At 39.7% G+C, this 22,656-nt stretch overlaps 1 protein-coding gene across 2 annotated transcripts; it reads right to left on the minus strand.

Annotated features, from left to right (window-relative positions):
• Positions 1-345: 345 nt before the first annotated feature.
• LOC127436499 (lamina-associated polypeptide 2, isoforms beta/gamma-like) lies at positions 346-21,921 on the minus strand. Of its 2 annotated transcripts, none has more exons than XM_051690698.1 (6): positions 21,451-21,921; positions 9,167-9,284; positions 8,665-8,814; positions 8,443-8,594; positions 2,204-2,307; positions 346-1,208 (listed from the first exon to the last, which is right to left on the minus strand). In XM_051690698.1, exons 1-6 carry the CDS (start codon positions 21,685-21,687, stop codon positions 869-871), a joined length of 1,101 nt encoding a protein of 366 aa, XP_051546658.1. In that variant the 5' UTR covers positions 21,688-21,921; the 3' UTR covers positions 346-868. The 2 variants fall into 2 exon arrangements, with proteins under 2 accessions (XP_051546658.1, XP_051546659.1); XM_051690699.1 differs by having other exon boundaries at positions 348-1,208; positions 8,443-8,585; positions 21,451-21,792.
• Positions 21,922-22,656: the final 735 nt, after the last annotated feature.

Below are 22,656 nucleotides of genomic sequence, written 5' to 3' on the forward strand. Positions count from 1 at the left end.
ACTAGGTTGTGAGGGGGAGAGGGGCCGGCTGGAGAAGTACAAGGAAATTCTAGGGGGCAATTTAGAAACCGTCTTTGGTGACAATGTAGAAAGTATAGATCTACTTCAAATTTTAGCAGATGAGAAATCAAACTGCCCCGTTCCTTTTAAATCCACATTACAAATCAGTATTTCTTTTTTTCCCCTTTTTTTTAAATGGTCTGTTTTGAAAATTCTCAATTGGTGTTTTTATACCATTCAAATTAATTGCTGACATTTTAGGATTCATAAGCTACCTGTAACTCTACACCCAAGATCCTGAAACAACAATGACTCATCTAATCTTTAAGAATACATTGCAAATACAGTTTATTGAAAATATTTGTATTTCAACAACAGATACATAAATACTACAAGAGGCATCAATGTTAAGATGAATACAGCATCTTTTAAGAGCTGTGAAAATAAATGCATATATGACAAGTAGACACTAAATGATGTTAACAAAGAAAACAAAAAGGTAAATAGACAACTCATCTTCAACACTCTGACAGCACCAACATTAACTTGTAAAATAAAATACAAATGAAATCATACACCCATCCACTCACTCACTCAACAAGCAAAAAGAAGGAAAAAAACAGTTCATGACTCAGAAACTATAAGAGGCTCCTCTTTCTTAAAATTAAAACCATGTTTTCTTCCTCTCAACCGATTCAGTTGGCAGAGGGCAGGAACAGAGAACATGATGCTGAAGCATTGCCATCTTTATGAATCTACAAAGAAAGCAGGTAAAGGTCCATGATTTTAATGGTTGAGCCAACAAAGTGTCATACTGGCTGAGAATGATAAAGAGAGAGGGCAAAGACTGGGATGATTTGTACGATGTTCACTTGCTGGTGCTATCATCTGCTCCACTTTGCTTGAAGAGTCCAACCTCATTAGTCTCCATGGCCTGGTAGACAAAGAACAGAAATACAGCGACTGCACTGAGCAGCACAAGCTGCACCCAGACTGGCAGGCCACGACGTGCTCTGGTCTTCACAGCGGGGGGTGCCAGAGGCTTGGAAGCGGTTAAAGGGACAGTTGCCGCCCATGGAACAGACCGGGTCTCTGTGTAGGAGGTGTTGGTTTCTCTGAGCTCCGCAAGATGGAAACGGGATTCGTCCAGCTTTGTATCAACTACAGGCCGGCCAGCTGCTCCTCTGATTGGTCGCCGACAGGTGGCACTGAGGAGGCAGGTAAACATGGGATGTAGACAAACAAATTAGTTATTAGGAGCCTGACAGTTTAAATATGCATACTAGAAATTCAGGATATTAAAGTTAATAATCACACTTCACCCCAGATAACAACATGCTTGTGCACATTATATGCAGGCAGGGTAAAAAATTAAGTTTGCTGAACTGCTTGAGTTTTTAGCAACACACACCTGATCTGATTGTCTAGATTTAGAACAAAATACCTAAAGTTAATCATGATAAAATTTTATCACCCAGCCCACTGAGGCAGGGGCAGAGCCAGGAGTTTTTCACAGGGGTAGCCTGGCAGGGGCCAGCGATCAGTCTGTAGTAGCACAGACATTTTCAGGCAGCATTTCCGTATCGTCGGGGGGTGGAATATAGTGACACCTGGGACAGAGAGGTGCGGCGACCTTGGTGTGCGCACATGTTAAGACTCCTGTGTGTTGCGGTTGTACAGAGACAGTTCCACCTTTAAAAACTAAATTGTGCCAAAGACAAAAAATGACCAAAGCGGCAGTTGCGAGCGGGGTGGCCATTGGGGTGGCCAGGCTTTGGTCCATGGTGGTCACAGCCACCCCTGGCCACCCCCTAGCTCCGCCACTGCACTGAGGTAACTGTTGCTGAACAACACAAGTTGCTGTGTGAATACATGAGCCACTGTCAATGAGCTTCTTATTGCGCTCATGAACGTGCAACGGATGTTAAGTTTGTAACTGAAAAGGGACTTATATTTTGGGTTCTCGCCAAAATCTACTGTATGCCTTTAGAAGACATGGAATATGATGTACGAGTCACGTGAACTACTTTTACGATACTTTTGGGGCCTTTTTTACGTTTTAAAGTGAATCATTATCAACTGCCATTAGAACATCTCCTCTGAATGCCAAAGTCATAAGTGTTTGAGCAACATACGGGCGAGTAAATTACGACAGAATTTTCATTTTTGGGTGAACTATCCCTTTAAAATCTTCCGTTTATACCTGATTCCTGTGGGAGTGCTGAGGTTTTCGTTAGAAAAGATCTCTTCAAGAACGTCTCTCTCTACGGTCCTTGGGGTCTGATCAACGGCAGACACCTTTTCAACCTGTACACAGACAAAAATAATTAGGTGGATGCTGATCCAGCATTTAATGCTATTAAACCTCGCAGTTGCTTAGGTCCTGAAGATCCATGTTGTCAGATTTCACTTTTCAGAAAAAGACATTTTATAACACGACAACTGTGTCTAACCAAAACAGATTTGTGCACCCCTACTCCATTTAAGTGGAGTTCCCTCATGACCATATATCCGTGAACCCAGACACTTTACTGATCATGGCATTACCATTGCAGTCTTCTGTGTAGCTGTCAGGCTGCTATCAAACCCACGGACAGGAGTGACCGGGGAGAGGAAAGGGGTGATTTTGGACTGGGTCTGTGGTGAACCATAGCTCTCCTGATGAAGTGTGGTTAGATTCACATAAACTGTAAATTTCAGCACCCATGTAAAAATATATCATTTACTATAATAAAAAGTTAAGAATAAAATATAAATAATTATCAAGAGCAAACCTGGGAAAGTTTAACAGACACAGGCGTCAAGTCATCTGATGTCATACAATATGCAGAGTCCCTAAAAGACAGTGAGGGTGACAGGCAAGCCTCTCTCTGGCCATCACGGGTAGGTGATAGACAGAACATCATGTCAAAGGTTTAGAAGGTTTGTTCTAACTCAATTGAGGCTGAATGTGTTTTGAAAGCTTGGGTACCGAGACAGTTTTAGACTCCTGAGACAAAGCCTTCAGAGAAGAGACACCCTGCTTAGCTACTAAAATTATTCGAGTTATTAACCATTACACATTAATAAATCAGAAGTGCATACCGCAGAAGCATGGCTCCCAGGTCAATTAAGACCTTTTACATGGCCTCTTGTATGAATTTGAGACTCACTGCATTTACAAAAGACATTATGGACAATAAAATAGTGCCTAGACATCCGATACCTTTATTTAGAGAGAGCTGAAAGGGTGAACTAAGAAAGATGAAAGTGTATGAAGGAATCACCTCAAAGCAAGCTGTATTAAGCAAGGAAACTAGTGGCTCTCAATTGGATGGTCTAGCTGGAGGGGATGTGATGTCAGCGGCATTCTCATCAAACTAGAGACCGAAGAGATTCAAAACTCAAAATGAGCTCAAACTACCCTGAGATAGGAGAAAACATTAAACTGTATTTACCAAGCCAGGTAATTAACGTTTATATGAAAAAAACACCATCCTGGTTTGCTGGACTGTTTGTCTTGATAGTACGGAGTTGTGTATAACTCAATAAACCTCAAAGAAAACATACAATACCATGCAGTGTATATATATATATATATATATATATATATATATATATATATATATATATTTTAGAGGTAGACCGATATATCGGTTTTACAGATTAATTGGAGCCGATATTTGCTTTGTGGAACGTTTGCCATCTTCAAAAATCGATGTCGATATGTTGGCATCATTCTACAGTTTATCGGGGGCTTCTAGAGGTAAAATAAAAAAGGCGTGTACATGGGAAGGGTTGCTGTATCTAAATCTTTCAAAAATGAAGTGAGGATTAAAATACAGATGAATATTACCAAAGCATGTTTTGATTCGAAAAATCAAGTGCTCTTAATTGAAATGAGGGCATGCAAAGAAACATGCGATTACATGGAAACGTGCCCCTTTAGCACAAACATCTTATCTCAAACTCCATATCCTATGAATTACAATAAACTTTATTCCTCATTAATCTGGTGAAATAAAATAGAGTTGAGATTGGTCTTGTTTTCCTTGGATACATTACCCTTTAGAGTCACCTTTATATTTCATAGCAACTATGTGGTGATTCTTATGCAGCTGACAAAAAACAAGACACACACCGAGTGTCTTGCCAACGGCAAAGCGGTTCATGTACACAGAACCAAATTATAATAGCTTAACCAAACTAACAATTCTACTGCTGCCTTGCAAGCACTGGTATTTACTTCAGGAAAAGCAAATCTAGTTACACTATATTGCCAAAAGTATTCGCTCATCTGCCTTTAGACACATATGAACTTAAGTGACATCCCATTCTTAATCCATAGGGTTTAATATGACGTCGGCCCACCCTTTGCAGCTATAACAGCTTCAACTCTTCTGGGAAGGCTTTCCACAAGGTTTAGGAGTGTGTTTATGGGAATTTTTGACCATTCTTCCAGAAGCGCATTTGTGAGGTCAGACACTGATGTTGGACGAGAAGGCCTGGCTCGCAGTCTTCGCTCTAATTCATCCCAAAGGTGCTCTATCGGGTTGAGGTCAAGACTCTGTGCAGGCCAGTCAAGTTCTTCCACACCAAACTCGCTCATCCATGTCTTTATGGACCTTGCTTTGTGCACTGGTGCGCAATCATGTTGGAACAGGAAGGGGCCATCCCCAAACTGTTCCCACAAAGTTGGGAGCATGGAATTGTCCAAAATCTCTTGGTATGCTGAAGCATTCAGAGTTCCTTTCACTGGAACTAAAGGGCCAAGCCCAGCTCCTGAAAAACAACCCCACACCATAATCCCCCTCCACCAAACTTCACAGTTGGCACAATGCAGTCAGACAAGTACCGTTCTCCTGGCAACCACCAAACCCAGACTCGTCCATCAGATTGCCAGATGGAGAAGCGTGATTCGTCACTCCAGAGAACGCGTCTCCACTGCTCTAGAGTCCAGTGGCGGCGTGCTTTACACCACTGCATCTGATGCTTTGCATTGCACTTGGTGATGTATGGCTTGGATGCAGCTGCTCGGCCATGGAAACCCATTCCATGAAGCTCTCTATGCACTGTTCTTGAGCTAATCTGAAGGCCACATGAATTTTGGAGGTCTGTAGCGATTGACTCTGCAGAAAGTTGGCGACCTCTGCGCACTATGCGCCTCAGCATCCGCTGACCCCGCTCTGTCATTTTACGTGGCCTACCACTTCGTGGCTTCCACTTTGTTATAATACCACTGACAGTTGACTGTGGAATATTTAGTAGCGAGGAAATTTCACGACTGGACTTGTTGCACAGGTGACATCCTATCACAGTACCACGCTGGAATTCACTGAGCTCCTGAGAGCGGCCCATTCTTTCACAAATGTTTGTAGAAGCAGTCTGCATGCCTAGGTGCTTCATTTTATACACCTGTGGCCATGGAAGTGATTGGAACACCTGAATTCAATTATTTGGATGGGTGAGCGAATACTTTTGGCAATATAGTGTATATTTGTACCAGTTTTTTAGGAAACCTACCACAGGGCCTGTCCTTCTCCTGTCTATGGAAACAGGAAAGAACTCGACAGGTGAGAGCTCAGAGTTTTCCTGAAAACACCACATAAACATACTGTTGAGTAACAAAATATGCTACTACAACGGAGGGCCTCATCTAATTTGTAAAGCAAATATGAAGGTGACCAAAATGTGCTTCAAGTGGAAACCTAAACACACCTTGTGTTCATCCAAAAATGTTTTTATAACATCACCATTGTGAGCAAACATCCAGAAACCTGGTGATGTACAAAAATAACAAAACGACAGATTGGGTTACGGTGTCATCACTGGTGGGGACCGTCTGATCCAGCCTGCGAGACAATCTCTTTGATTTTCTCTTAACATTCAAGACTGGCCAGTCTTCCTTCTGCTCATCTTCCTCCTCCTCCTCCTCCTCCTACTAAACATCACACAACAAAAAAAATCTAGAACTTCCCCGAACAAAAGTAGAAGTTGATCTGATGATGACAGCAGGTGTGTGAACATTTAAATGTGAAGCACAGACAATGCCCATACCAGACAGAGCAAACAATCGCAGTCATGGGATCACCTGCAGCAGATCAGATCTCTTGTGAGGTTCAACAGCAGGTGGCGCTGTTGTATGCTGAACAGGTAATGGTGGGAAAATATGCAGGTGTGAGCGTCATGGAAAAACAATACATTTTTAGGTGGCTGTTTTCTGACATGACATATGGAGCTGACAAATCTTTCTACAGGAGAACAGGACATCTCGCTTCCAAATTTCATGTCGAAAACCACCAAATTTGCACACACCTCTTCATTATTACTATGTTCCACAATAATAGTAAAGTCATCAAAACTGTGAAATAACACAAAATGAAAGTAAGAGAATTATTTAGTGACATTATTTTTTCAAAACCATTGTATATTTTAGCTTCTCCATAGTAGCCACCCTTGGTCTAGATTACAGCTCATTCTGAGCATTCTCTCAACCAACTTCATGAGGTGCCACCTGGGATGCTTTTTAAACTGTATTGAAGGAGCAGCAATGAATGATGGACATGTATTGGCTGCTTTTCCTTTACGATCCGCTCCAACACATAGTCATGAGAAACATGAATAGTCACATTCTGTCCAAACAAGTGTAGTTTTATAATGTGGAAATGATGCAACGAATGCAAATACTTAAAAGTGGGGCATTTGGACAGACAACGCCCAGAGCAAACATGACCACCTGCTGCAGGTTAGATCTATTTTGCAGTTGACGAAGGTGATGCTGGTTAGGAAGTTTAAGTACAGCTATAGGGTTGAGTTCCAGGTAAAGTCACACAGGAATGCAAAAGCCAAGTATTTTTGGAGGAAGGAGGGGCAATAAGATGATAAGAGGGGATTAAAGTCTGTGATCAGCTAAAGTGAAAAGGAAGGGATATGAGACAGTGGGGGCTACAAGTTGCAACTGAAATCAATTGAACCCTAATATCTTCAGTCTGCTTACAGATTTGTTTCCTTTACCATTTTGTCACAACTAGTGGTAGACTGATATATTGGTCAGCCTCAGGCCAATTCATTGGATTATTAATATTGGATAATGAAAATTGTTTTGTTTTCAAATATTTTAAGTAAACTTTGAATAAATGTGTTCCATAAATGTTTAATTTAATTTTAGCTATTGTGTCTCATTTGCTATCATTATATTGTATTATATATATTTTTAAAATACATTATGCAACATTTAGTTTCAGTTCCGGAATCTGGCTGGATGAGCAGTGTTCCAAGAAAGCTGATATATAAAGTCCAACAGCACTGGGACACTTCATTTACATAGCTCAGCTTCTCTGTGTTCGTGGCTTTCTAAATAGTGGTGGGGATTTTAGATTCATTGTTCATTTTGATTTGATTTATTGACTATTTCTGGAGTTTGCATATTTACTCCAATAGGTGGTGACAAATGAGTATATCTTATGTTATTAAAGAGTCGTTCACTCAGTGACTCAACTGATTTGTTAAAAACAGAGTCGTTCACCACCAAAAAAAATGGAACCGAACATGAACAAGTTGCTCAATTTACGAATGAAACAACACTAGTTCAAAACAGAGTATCAGTGCAATAACACAGGTTAACTACTATTCGTGTCAATGACGTGAGATCTATTAAATTAACCAACAATTAATTAACAAATGAAATTCACGCAACACAATTACTTGAATACACCTCTTCCATGATGAATACATTTTCAATTTCTCAGTTCAAAGTCATTTGATATTTTTTCTAGTCCTTAAAAGTAAAATGTCATGTGGTGTAACCGTCCAGAGACGGGAAAACAAAATCATATTAAAAGCTAAAATTCTTGAAGAAAAAAAAAAAAAAAAAAAAAGCGTGAGTATTAACCTTTTATTAACTATCCTTAAAAAAAAAAAAAAAAAAAAAAAAGCAGTGAAAATGTTTACATTTAAAAACATTATTAATGTTTGAAAAACATGTCCATTAAATCAGTCATATGGTGTAACCAACATGTAGGTTGCCATTTTGTTACCATAACCAAATTATTTGATCTAATATCTAAAAATTGTTGTAACTAAATTAGACTTGACACATATTTTAAAATTCATTTCTTTCACCTCGGACCATCTTATTTGTCAATGACTTATTAATTGTTTGTTAAATTGTCGTATGAAAGCAACACAATCGCAATCTTGCTGTTATTCTGTATATCATTACTCCTGTGTAATAGTTTAACTGGCATACACATCGGCCAACCTTCTTTAGATATTGTAAACAGTATCAGTCAACTACTTGTCACAACACCTCATTTCCTTTGTTTCACGTAAAAAGTTGTACAGTTTGACACAAACGAGGCACATTTTGGCTAGTGTGCATTTACCTCAGGTTCAGCACAGAAAATATACTACTGTATGTACAAAGGGAAGGGAAAGTGAGAGAAAGAACAATTTCTTCCTCACCCTGTTGTGCTGGCTACCGCGTGTTCTGGTGGTCACTTGTATTTTCTCTCTGCTCCTGACAGGCCTCTCCACAACTGGAATGGGTTCTGCTTCCACTTCTGGTTCTGGTTCGGGCACAGACACAGGGGCTGGTGCTACCGTTTCTGCACCAGCTTCCCAAGTGTTAATATTTAGCTTCCCAAGACGCATATGTTCATTTAAGGGATTGGTTGGTACGGTTACCTTCCTCCTTGTCACTGTACTGGTCTGAGTCTGTGTTGCCATTATGGTTGCCATCTACATGTGATACATCTGAGGGAGGGGCCACTTTTTCAGGAGGGCCCAGATCCAACAATTTTTGAAGCCTCTTTTCATAGACCTTACGGGTGGATGCTGAAGTGAGTAAGACATTGGTCAGAACAGGTCAATGCAGTTCAATTCTACTGAGCATGTTTAACATTATGGGTGAATACAGTTTCATTTACAGCATTCAAATTTATGTTTCTTTGACATCATGAAAAGCGGGGAAGACACTGGAAGGCCATATTGACAGTTCCAGATATTAAAACCTTTTAGTTGCTGTTTTTAATGCCGAGTGATGACAACTCTATACCCAACCTAGTAACACAAATGAATAGAGCTATTCAAGATAAGAAAAGGCTTTGATCAGTTCTTGCACCATCTGTAAATATTTCTCCGTTACATCTCACAGTAATATTTAAGTTTTCAATCTTAAGTGGCTCACCAACAATGGGTCCTGCGTTCAAACCATACTTCAGTAACAGGTCTTTCAAACCCTCATTGGTCAATTCGGTGACATCGATTTCCTCTGGACGAACTTTATCCGTTTTCCTGGTAGCTTTCTGTGAGGAAGAGAGGCACATTAACATTACAATACTATACAGCAAATTTATTATAATTTAATACTTGATGTTTTAATGAATACACAGGGTGGGCAATATGACATCTTATATCATGATAGGAGTAGTTTTATATAACTCTAAATAAATCACAATATAGGGGGAAAAAAAGGATTATATATTAAATAACCATATTGTAAAAGTCAAAGTAAAAATAATGGTTTTAAATCAACCTTACAATAATGCTAAATTTCATTATGCCACATTTTAGTCTAACATTAACCAGTATTATTATTAGAGATGTGATGTTATATTGAATTTCGATATATCGAGAACCAAAAATAAATAAAAATGAACCATATCGTGGCATAACTCGATAATTCGAAATTTGCAGCATTGTTTTCTGTCCATGTGATCATACATGAAATGACCTGTCAAACATCATAATCTCTCTATCACTTGATTTTACCCCTACTGCGTTTTTTTCTACACTGTTTACAGGATTCATACAAGGTCCTTAAAGTGCTTGAATTTAGCTTTTATAAATTTAAGTACTGAAATACCTGGAAAAATCAGCTTGTTTTGATGAAAAGTGCCTGAGATTAAAATGGATCATTTCCTCCTTGCAATGCGTGTCCATCAAAGACTCTTACTCCACTCGCACTCCACTTTCATTGAATAATGTGTCTTAATGTCCTTCCTGTTCTTTACAGTCAGATATAAAAATAAAAAAAAAAGTAAATTCTCATCAATTTTAATCTCACATAGCATGGATGCGCTAAAGAAACCGAGAGATTCTCATTGATGTTCGCTGAACCGGAACACTGTGAAATGCACCTTGAAACTCTTAAAGTGACGGTAACCTTTTTAGTGTTTCTTATACAAATGAATGTAAACTCAATGTTCTTTCTTGTAAATTCTACACATTATTTCAAACAGTGATGGCTAGGGTTGGGAACAGAGAACCGGTTCTTGTTCAGAACTAGTTCCATTCTTTAAAAAAAAAAATTACCAGAATAGTGTGATCTTCATGACTTTCAGTTCCATTAATGGTTCTCATGTGTGCGATTTTCCACCATTGCAGTTGGAACACCGTTCTGAAATACTCTGACAGTGTTTCCAGCAGCACATTTCTGCAGCAGCGCTGCCCTCTACTGACTCTACGGTGTAAAACACACATCTCTACCAGTGTATTTAATTCCCGATCAAACGAGTCTTGAGCCGGCTCTTTTGAATCTACAGAGTGAAACATTTGCACTTCCGGTACATTTCTATCCCGAAAGAGCCATTCTAATGAGCAGGTTCTTTTGAATCTACAGCGCGAAACTTACAGCACTTCCAGTATACAAGTAATCTTATACTGATGCGCAAGTTATGAATGACCAACTTGAAATTAAATAAGAACTGTTGAAGTCTCACAAGCCTGAAGAACAACATTAGGCTACAAAACAGTCTAAACTGTCTCTGGAACTGTTATTGTTTATTTAATGATGACCTGTGTCTCTTAAATCAAGCAGTGCAGTTACTGACGGGTTGTTCATATAACAATGTATAATTAAAGATGCACAAGTTTTGTTGTAATAAGTGGAACTTTATAAAAGAATAAATTAATGAAATATGCCATCAAATTTCTTGTTGGTTTAGATTTATTTAAAATATAGTTAGGATCTATTATTGGATTGTAATTATTAGGCATACACCAATACCACTTTTTCTCTTCCGATCCGATTTCAATATCGGAAATCTCAGTATCGGCCGATACCGATCCCAAGCCGATACCGGTGTTTTTTTGCATAATCAGTTTAGAATATCTTCACATAATTGTGTGGAACTAATTGCGAGTACTTTTTAATATTTAAAGAAACACAAACCTCTAACTACACATTATTTCAATATAAATGAATAGCTTATTATAAAAAACTTTATTGTTAACTAGTATACTGGATAATGTAGCAGCAAAATTAACAGTAATTCCAGTCTTCAAGTCTTCAGTAGAATTTTTTTTCCTTTCCTTTTTTTTTCCAAAAATGTTTCAACTTGCATCTGGACTTTAAAGGATTCAGATCTCTTTTGTTCAATTTAGTTGTAAGACATCAGTCCACTTTTCATTCACACAGTTATTTTTTGGAACCCATTCAACTTAAATAGTTGTAAACAAATTGTAAATTGTATAGTAATTTAAATTGTAAACAAATACTAAGGATGATGATGATGATAATAATAATAATAATAATAAAATTGTTATTAATATCGACTTAATTTGAATTACAACAGTACTATATTTAAATCGTGCACTTTTTAAACCCTCACGCTTTTATTTTGACATTCTAAACTCTCCAGGATGTCCTGTATGTGACTTTTTGTAGGCAAGTTCACAGAAGTTTAATTCGATTCTTATTCAAATTCTGGTAAAATGCACCTCCGGTGCCGTTCAAAATGCATATTATAAGTGAACCGAACTATTGAGCGTCTACATCTGAGATGCTGTTCTTGAGTAGTGCGCAAATATTGCGCACCGCTGAAGGCTAAAAATAGCCATGAGTGCATCTTCAGCCTGTGCGTGAGTTTGTATCAGCAGAGCAGCACCATTCACTAACATGCTGGGGCTGCGCATACTATATATTTACTTATTAAACACATCCTTTTGTGATTCACAGAGCTAAATCGCACGTCTTCATGTGGCTTTGTATAAAATGCACGAGTCATTTTTGGAGCTTGAAAGTAACGAACATGACTAACACACAGTATTGGATTTGGATACCCGATCCATCTAAAAGCTTCAGTATTGGAGCCGATACAGATCCAGGTATCGGATCGGTGCATCCCTAGTAATTATGTCTCTAAAATGTCTGCAAACACACCTTTTACATGAATTGTATTAAATGTATTTCTGATTTGTTATATCTGCCCAGTAGAAATCTTAAATGATCTCATTATTTTGTAACAGACAGTAGAGGGTAATAAATACAATAAGAATTGCAGAATTTTTTGACCGATTAGGCTCGATTTATGTAGCTAATCTGTGGAAAATATTTGAAAGCAAACATGGCCGGCTTTGTTTCCTAATATCTAACATCATTCAAACAGAATTTTATTAAGGGTTATGATTTAAAAAAAACATGCATGACACATAATTGTTGACGCATAACACTGTTTTAGCGGTTCTCCTCGTCAGTGGTGGTTAGAAAGTCAGGCTTTGATTTGTGTGTGATATTGAGAGAAGTCAGATTGAGTAGCACAAGTGATCCCGTTTTGCGCTCTCCTGTCTCTGGAGCCTGCCGGACTCGCGCACTTTCATGAGGTGCACATTTATTGCCACATGGTGGTGATTTTGCGTAACCAAGATGAAGACGATATTCCAAAATGTATACGGGTTGTCAAATTTCTACCGGTTTATCAAGTCTACCGGTATAATCACCCACCCTTATATACACTGCAATGTGCTGCAGACCTGTAGTCCTTTGTAAAAGATGACATAATGGCAAATTAGTTGAACTTAAAGCAACAGGTGTCTAAACATGCCTGACAGGCTTTTAATTACACACTTGAGCAAAAGTGGAGGGAACTTGGAAACTTACCTTCACATGAACTCTATCAAGTTTAAAAGTAAAATCTGAGAGCATTCTTTTACGTCCACCCAGCCTATAAACACACTGCTCTGAGAAGCTATAACTACATAAGAAACAGCAGAGAGCCAACAGGGTGGAGTCTGAGATCAAGCTCATGTGAAGTAAACCTAGAATGTAATTTCAGGAGCAAACATTAATCTGGAGAAACGCAGATAAAGTTAACTACCCACATACAACAAACACAATCTAATGAGATGCGATTAAACGAATGGTCAGTTATGCATATACAAAGTGATAATGGGAAAAAGTCCTGCTTCACAAATGCAAACATGTGACCGAGTAGAAATGGTGAAAACAGTGAAGTGTAGGGGGAGAGAATGTGTTATGATGGGGAAGGACAGACGGGAGGAGATCATGAAGACATTTGCTTCAGTTTCATTGTAGGGGCCTTCACTGGGGCCGATCTGGAACGGTGCCTACTCAAAAAATGCATTCACAGCATTCCAGCAGGATGGAGGGAATTTTTTTTCCCCTGTCCATGAAAAACACCCTGAAGCTCATAAAGCGTCTACAAAGGTCAGCACTAGATTTGCATGTGAAAAATGGGTCCATAAACAAAAATGGGTTTCTATAGAAAAGTTAGTCATAAGAGTTTATCTTATTAAAACTTTGGCATGTATTTAGAAAGCATTGTTAAAAATGTCTGATTAACTTTTATTGCATAAATCGGACCATCCTCGTTACTATTGGTAAAAGGTCCTTTTTAGTTATGTTTTAAAGACAGGTTTATTTATTTAACAATTTGTGATGGAACTGAGGGACTATCATTTGCTGAATGTCAGAATACAAAAAAATGGGGTGAAAAAAAAAGCACAGATTTGTCTGCAATTCGTCTCGCTTTTTTGCGTCACATTTGGTGTATAAACCAGGCCGAGAGGGCCTTTCACTTCACGCAGCCACTACTTTCAGAGGATTCCCATGCACAAAGTGACATCGCAGCCTTCGCAAGCTCCATTTCACGCAGCTGTGCACATCCCAGTTTTTGTAAAAGTGCTTCAATCCCACTGGATGAATTTGAGGAAAGGGGCAGGGCAGATGTGCCTGTGCTTTTGGAATAAACGCACTGCAATTTTAAAAGGACAATACTTCACAGTGAAACTACCTGCTGCAGCTCCTCAGTTCTTGTATAGAAAGACAACTATGTCTATGTATCCATTTCCGTTTATATACTGAATAAATAAGGTCTAAACAAGTTCGGTTTCATTAATATACACTGAGCACTTTATTAGGTACACCTGTGCACCTACTTAGTCATGTGATTAGATAATCAGCCAATCATGTGGCAGCAGTGCAATGCATAAATTCACACAGAAGCTCAGGACCTTAAGTTAACGTTCACATCAACCATCAGAATGGGGAAATGTGATCTCAGTGATTTCGACTGTGGCATAATTGTTGGTGCCAAATGGGCTGGTTTTAGTATTTCTGTAACTGCTGATCTCCTGGGATTTTCATGCACAACAGTCTCTAGAGTTTACTCAGAATGGTGCAAAAAAAATAAAAAAAACACAACATTCAGTGAGCGGCAGTTCTGCGGACTGAAACGCCTTGTTGATGAGAGGTCAAAGGAGAATTGCCAGACTGGTTCGAGCTGACAGAAAGTCTACGGTAAATCATAGCCCCAACTGTACAATTGTAGTGAGCAGAACTGCATCTCAGAATGCAAAACACATTGAACCTTGAGGCGGATGGGCTACATCAGCAGAAGACCTTGTTGGTCACTTTATAAGGACCATAGTGTTTCTAATAAAGTGCTCCGTGAAGGTATAATTGAATGGCTCTTGTTATTTTATACTTTGTAAATTAAAAGCATTTTTGTGAACATATGGTTAAATGTAATTAGTTCATACAAATATTTTTAAATGTAGAACTTCTTATCTTGACTATAAAATAGGCTATAAAATATGAAACACTAGTATTTTAACTATAAACAAATAAAGGTGCCTGATTTTAGTCACAGAAATAGCCTACTGCTGGTTCTAAATAGTTTGTTCAGTTCACCTCTTGCATATGATCAGTGAACATAACCTATATGCATTCAGCAGTGGCACACCACCACTGCTAAATTATGAGCGCCACTGTTGAAATTTAACATGTGAACCCCCATGTGACGCTGCCGAAGATGGGGGCACAAGATGACCCGGAGACCTTTCTGGAGCTCATCGAGCGCACGGCCCAAGCTCTGGAATGGCCGCAGGCGCAATGGGCAGTCCACCTCCTACCGCTGCTGACCGGGGAGGCTCAACTCGTGGCCCAACAACTCCCGGTCGACAACCAGCTCAGGGTACCTCAGGAGAAGAAAGCCATACTGCAGCGGATTGCTCTTCGGGACTGTGGCCATCGCCAGTAGTTCCGATCACTGACGCTGATGTGGGTACCCGACACTCCGCAGGCCGCCCCCGATCGAGCCAGGACGTACCAAATACCCGCGAGTATTAGGGGGAGTACATACCAAGCCTTGGTGGATTCAGATTGTAACCAAACCTCCATTCATCAATTCTTCATTCAAAATGGGGCATTGGATACAAATAATCAGGTGAAGGTGAGGTGTGTGCACAGGGATATTTACGATTATCCTGCAGTGATGGTCACTATTCTATTTCAAGGTCAAAAGCATAACATTGAGGCTGTGGTTAGTTCCCACCTCACCCATCCACTAATTTTGGGTACTATTTGGCCGGCTTTTCCCGAATTGTTAAAGGGGTTGTGTGTGGATGGGTCCTGTAATACAGTCGGATTTCAGCTCTGCGTCAGGATGTAAGGGAGCCCTTAGGGGAATTCCCGCTGGGGATTTCCCTCTGGAGCAGACGGGAGACGAGACACTTAAGCACGCATTTGACCAAGTGAGAGTCATTGATGGTCAACGCCTTCAACCCCGCACTGCAATCACATATCCGTATTTTTCAATAATAAATGATCGGTTGTATCGAGTGACGCAGGATGCTCAGACAAAAGAAGATACAACCCAGTTGTTAGTACAAAGGAGCCGTTGGGAAATGTTGTTCCAAGTGGCTCATCATAGTCCGATGGCAGGTCACTTGGAACAGGGAAAAACACTAAGCCATCTCATGGCCCGTTTCTATTGGCTGGGCATTAGCGGGAATGTTAGATGGTGGTGTGCGACGTGCCCCGAATGTCAGCTGGTGAATCTACCGACCACTCCAAAAGTGCCATATCTTCCGTTGATCAAGGTTTCCTTTGACAGAGTTGGCATGGACCTTGTCAGGCCATTAGAATGGTTAGAACAGTCAGCACGTAGGCATCGCTTTGTGTTGGTTCTGATGGACTACGCAACGTGATGCACAGAAGCAGTGCCTCTTCGCAACATCTCAGCACGTAGTGTTGCGGAGGCACTCTTCAGTATAATCTCTTGAGTGGGGATTCCGAAAGAAATCCTCACTGATCAGGGCACTACTTTCATGTCACGTACACTATGTAAGCTGTACGAATTATTAGGTATTAAATCAATTCGGACAAGTGTGTACCATCCACAATAGGAATATTAATAATATACATAATATGAAATACGCCAAATTGGGAGGAGGGAAAAGCCAATCAGTTCAACCCGGTCCCTTGCGGAGACCACCTCTCACTGTCACAACCTAAGGAGGTTGCCACATTGCAAAATAATTTATCTGGTGTGTTCTCGCCTCTCTCCGGCCACGCTAATCTCAAAACACCACATCAAGACAACCCCAGGAGTAGTGGTACATAGCCGTTCCTACCGCTTACCTTAACACAAGAAACAAGTAGGACAGGAAGAATTAAAGGCCATGCTCGATATGGGCGTAATAGAGGAATCCCACAGCGATTGGACCAGCCCGGTGGTTCTGGTGCCTAAAAGCGATGGTCCGGTTCTGTGTGGATTATAGAAAGGTCAACGTGGTGTCCAAATTTGATGCTTATCCAGTATTGATGAACTGCTTGATCGGTTGGGCTCGGCTCACTTTTATTCGACACTGGATTTGACAAAGGGATATTGGCAGATCTCCTTGACCCGATGTCCCGTGAGAAAACGGCCTTCTCCACACCGCTTGTCTTACACCAATTTGTGACCCTTCCATTCGGTTTGTTTGGGGCCCCAGCTACGTTTCAGCTGTGGACTGAGTCCACAGACTGCACGCTGCGTATGCCGCTGCTTATTTGGATGATATCATTTACAGTAATGATTTGCAATGGCATATGCAGCATCTGAGGGTGGTTCTGAGGTCGCTGTGACGAGTGGGGCTCACAACAAACCTAAAGTGCACAATTGGGCAGGTGGAGGTATGGTCTCTGCGGTTCCACTTGGGTCACGGGCAGGTGCAACCCCAAATTTGATAAAACTGCAGCGATTGCGACCTGTCTGAGCTGTACCGTTGCGCTGTAAAGCGAACAAGTTTTTGAGTTCAATAAAAGGACACTTCTGTGTGGGAACCGCCATCTTCTGCTTCCTCCTTTTGATCCAAATTACGAACTTGTTACAAGCACCTTTGACAAGAAAGGCGGAAACAGCAAAAAAAAAAAAAATGGTGTGTAAAATGCTACCAGAACTGCTCTGGGTAAAGAGAACATACTGCAAGGAGAAGAGAAACACTTAAACACCTGTTACGTAATATTAATAATATACATAATGTGAAAATTATCTATAATAAAATTATATATATATATATATACACACACACACACACACACACACACACACACACACACACACACACACAGTACTGTGCAGAAGTTTTAGGCACTTGTGAAAAATGTTGCATAGTGAGGATGTCTTCAAAAATAATGACATAAATAGATTTCATTTATCACTTAATGTCATACAAAGTCCAGTAAAGCTAAATCAATTTTCGGTGTGACCACCTTTTGCCTTTAAAACTGCACCAATTCTCCTAGGTACACCTGGACACAGTTTTTCTTGGTTGTTGGCAGATAGGATGTTCCAAGCTTCTTGGAGAATTCTCCACAGTTCTTCTATCCATTTAGGCTGTCTCAATTGCTTCTGTCTCTTCATGTAATCCCAGACTGACACAATGTTTAGTGGGGGGCTTTGTGGGGGCAATGACGTCTGTTGCAGGGCTCACTGTTCTTCTATTCTAATCTTTTCTATTTGCAAAAGTAATGTTTGGGCGTCTAACATTTATATTTCCTATTGACACACTAAAGCTAAAGATATAAATAACCGTCTTAAGATGCTTCTCAAAAGCATTTGTCTTATGTGCCTAAGACTTTTGCACAGTACTGTATAATTATATTTTATAAGCAAGTTCTCTCTCAGGATTTCATCCGTTAACATTTTCAGTGCATTTTGTCAACATTAAAAGGCCATGTAATATAACGGGTGAGTACTGACTTGTATTCTTAAAGTGACAGTTCCAGATAAAACCTTTATGACTTTCTTCCATGGAACACAAAAGATGTTAGGGAGAGTGTAGTTTCAGTCATCATTCACTTTCATTGTGTTGAAAATAAATAAATATGCAGTGACAGTGAATGCTGACCGGAACTAACATTCTGCCTAAAATCATCTTCTGTGTTCCACAGAAGAGATTATACAGGCTGGAGGGTGAGTAATGACAGAATTTTTTTGTTTTTTTGTTGGGTGAACTGCCCTTTAATGTATTTGTTAAAAGTATCTGCCAAAAAAACAACAACAAATGTAATTCAGCACCTGTTGCATGAATCACGTCTTGCTGAGAAACAAGTGATGGAAGAGAAGGACCATAATTAGGCTATATACTTCAAAAATCATTCTATCTGAATAAACCTAGAAGTAAAAATTGAGAATGTAGCCCCCCGTGAGATTGTTAGACATTTTCTGATGATTTAATCAATTTACAACCCCCCCCCCCCGTAAATAAACACATGACAAGGAGAACATGAATATGATCCTATTATCCCACCTATAATGATCCTAAAGTCATTTTATGCTATTGCTCAACCGACGCGCGTAAATACGGGTCCGGTGTTACGGACTTATGAAGGCACGCACAACTGCACCACTGCTAAAAACAATCCTGGGGGAAACACTGCTATTTATTATCATTCCTGGCTAGGTAAATGTAAAGTTCAGCAAAGCATATTTACACTGCTGTTTCTTGCTCCAATAGCTGATTGTTTCTCTGCACTGTCATCTGTCGTTTGAAGAAGAGTGCAACTGCGGTGCGCCTCAAGTATAATGTCTTGGGCCGCTGACAGCTGTGTGTGCAGGGCCTGTTGCAGTGCCATGCACAAGTATAAACAAGGCTTTACATGGCAGAATCTAATATAATTAGCCCTAACTTCACATTTAAACATGCGCAATGCACATACAATTTAAGTACGTACTAACTGGTAGATACTTCATTAATGGACGATAAAAAATAAATCTAGGCCTAAATTTAAAACATAATAACCGCAATGGCATCACCGCATAGGTGATGTATAATTATCCATTGTCAATTACATTAACTATTCTAAAATGCTACAAGATTTTGGTTTGTCAGCACTGTCTAAAACCTAAGCCTGTGGGTTCACATCAAACCAAGCAGCATGCATTTTTATGTCAGCTTGACCACTGCTCTGGAAATTTGCACTTAAGCAGCATGATGTTAGTTTCCCAAAATTTGCCCGATTGTGGCTCTTGCATCACAAATTCATAACCAAACGGTATTGGAACACAAAATAGCATGACTAAACCTGGTCCAAAAACTCTTACAACTATGACTAGTGCATTCAAGTGATTAGTGCTACTGAAGAGCTTGAGATGGGTGCCAACATCTATACAGACCCTATAGATTCTTGGACTTTGAACTATGGTATGTGCAGCAATTTAAACATACCAGAGATATGTGTGTGTGACATTTCTTGTCATCTGAGGCCAAGACCGTACAAAACTACAAAGAACACCACAAAGCATACCCACATCTGGCAGCCAAAGCACGAATTCCTCGTCACCGTAAAGTATTTCCTCAATAAAGGGACCAAACCCACAATGAAAACAGCCATATCCTACAACTCTCAGACCGAGGCAGGAGAGGGAATAATTGGCTCGCTTCCTGCTCACTCATTCTTGTCATTTGTTTACAAAAATACAATAGTATTTCCTACTCAATAAATACAGGCTCTGACTTATATTAGGTGCTGAAAAAACTTCTCAGTAGATCATGGAGAGATGAAGAGGGCAGTCACTGACAGGGGAACGCCCATGCAGGAAGATTTCACAATGACAGGCCACACTATTCCCTGGTGCCAGAGTACAGAGAAGTGCCAATGTTTCGCTTTAACATAAAAGAATTATTAAAACATAACAGGTTTCTATTTAGTTGTGTAGGGGGAGAATTGAGGTAATTCAGTTGAACGAACAAAAAAACTTTTTGTATTCTCTCTGGACAGTTTCTTAATAATGGCAACAATGCACACAGCTTCATACTTGATTAAAAGGTTGAAGGCCCAACATAGTAACCAGGTATGACATTGTTTTGGCAAAGAAGCATAAATATCACTATGGAAAATGACGTACACATTTCCACACAAGAAGCCAATTTAATGTAATCCAGTGTAAATCCATGCTGGGGCCTTTTCGTTTCCTGTGATATAACAGGCCATGGACACGCCTTAAACAGATGTGTAAAGGAAATAACGTACAGCATCCATGTTACTGGGTGATTTTCATTGGTTTTAAACAGTTTCTCAATGAATCACACTTTAATATTTCAAACTTGTGAAGTTTGCTAGCAGCATGTCTGTTTGTTTTCACTGAGAGACAGCGTACACATGTCATTTATTCACTAAGATCTTATTAACCACCTCGTCGAACTCCGACAAACAAGCTTTCAGAAGGCGCGCGAAAAATGTAACTAGTCATCATCAATAAACATCAATGTGACGTTAACCTAGAGCGCTACAAAATTTAAAAACGGAAAGATTCGAATTCTTTCCCGCCACTCGCGTTGTGAAGTCGATTCATTTCAGCAAATCGGTTCGTTCGGACCTTTCATTTTATTACACCGGTTCAAAGAACCATTCACAAATACTCATTTAAAAGTATTCTCCGAAGTATTCGCGGAGCATTCTTCGTTTCTTTCTTTCTTTTTTTTTTTTTTTGTAAAATTGATTTTATGTACAGTATTTGTGTTCTTGTTTTTACTTGTGTACTTTAATAATTGTTTCAATGTTTATGCTGCCCTTTTGGCCAAGCCTCTCTATGAAAATAAATGTTAATCTCAAGAGACTAACCTGGCGAAATTAAGGTATAATTAAATCAAATAATACTAATTATTAGTAATACGAATTATTCCCATTATGTAAACGACTCTTAAACAGTATGGGTGATCTACGAAAGCTTTGCGAATCGGTTCAATCGAGTCATTTAAAGGAATCGGTTCATATAAACAATTCACACAAGATTCGGACATCGCTACCCGCCGCTACTATGCTAAAACTTCTGCCCCACAAACGTGTTAAAGTTATTCTTTTTAAATGTTGAGGGGAGAAATTATGCAGCAAATTAAAGGAACTTCAGCAATCTGTCCGAATCTTTCTTTGTGCGTTTACAAGCATCTCCAGGAATGTCTCACCCTGCCGGAGCGGCTCTTGTTGGAGATCACGGGGGTTGGTGGCAATTCCTCGTCGCTGGAGAAGACATCTGGAGAGCCGCTGCTCTTTTTGTTTTGCGCGGTCAGATTCTTCAAGTACAGCTGTACGAACACGTCTTTCCTCTGGTCACCGTTCGGCAGAACCACATTATGGGCCATCAGTGCACTTTTCAGCTTATCTTTGGTGAGCACGGACGGGTCATCCAGAAATTCCGACATGTCTGCTCTTTCACAGCGCTGCTGGCTCGAGCAGGACACTATCGCTGATTTATTTTATGGGATCTGTTACCATCTTAGGAGAGAGACCCCTATTGGTTGTGCACGGCAGAAAGAAGCGCTCTGATTGGTGGACAGATAAAATTTAAAAGCGCTGGTGATAAACTGGTTTACCGAATCGCAGCATTTGTTTATATGAGATTCAGTCACTACATGTGCGTTTTGTTGTTCATATGAGTGTGAAATGAAAATCACACGAAAGGGGAAGGACATAATTCATTTAGATTTGGTTCATTGGCTAGAAAAGGGGCCATCTACTGGTGGACTAATGGACAACTGATGTGCAGAGAATAACAATTCTTTGAAATAAACTGATTTGAATGCATTGAAATGATCTGTCAGTTTGGATACAGTCATCTGCTAAATTAATCATAAAGTGAAGATTTAAAGGAATAGTTCACCCAAAAATTAAAATGTTCATTTACTCACCCTCATGCCATCCCAGATGTGTGACTTACTTACGTCTGCACAACACAAAGATTTTAGGAAGATCTCAGCTCTGTTGGTCCATACAATGTAAGTGAATTTTGACCAAAACTTTGAAACTCCAAAAAGCACATAAAGGGAGCATAAAAGTAGGTGCACTTTTGGGTGAGAACAGACCAAAACTCAATTTTCACTATAAATCTTGACACCAGCAGTCTCCATGGCAATCATGATTTCAAGCTTGATCACACTTTCTAGCGCTCTGCACATTCATCAAGCACTTGGAAGTGTAATCAAGCTTAAAATCATTATCCTGCCTAGACACACACACATGTACAGTGAAAGAAATATTTTGGTCCATTCTCACCCAAAATAAATTTGATCGCTTCAGACAACAGATTTAACTGCTGGAGTCTTATGGATTTCTTTTATGCTGCTTTTTGGAGATTCAAAGTTTTTGGTAACCAAGCATTGTATTGACCTACA

Source organism: Myxocyprinus asiaticus, chromosome 47 (assembly GCF_019703515.2).
Source record: "Myxocyprinus asiaticus isolate MX2 ecotype Aquarium Trade chromosome 47, UBuf_Myxa_2, whole genome shotgun sequence".
NCBI lineage: Eukaryota > Metazoa > Chordata > Actinopteri > Cypriniformes > Catostomidae > Myxocyprinus > Myxocyprinus asiaticus.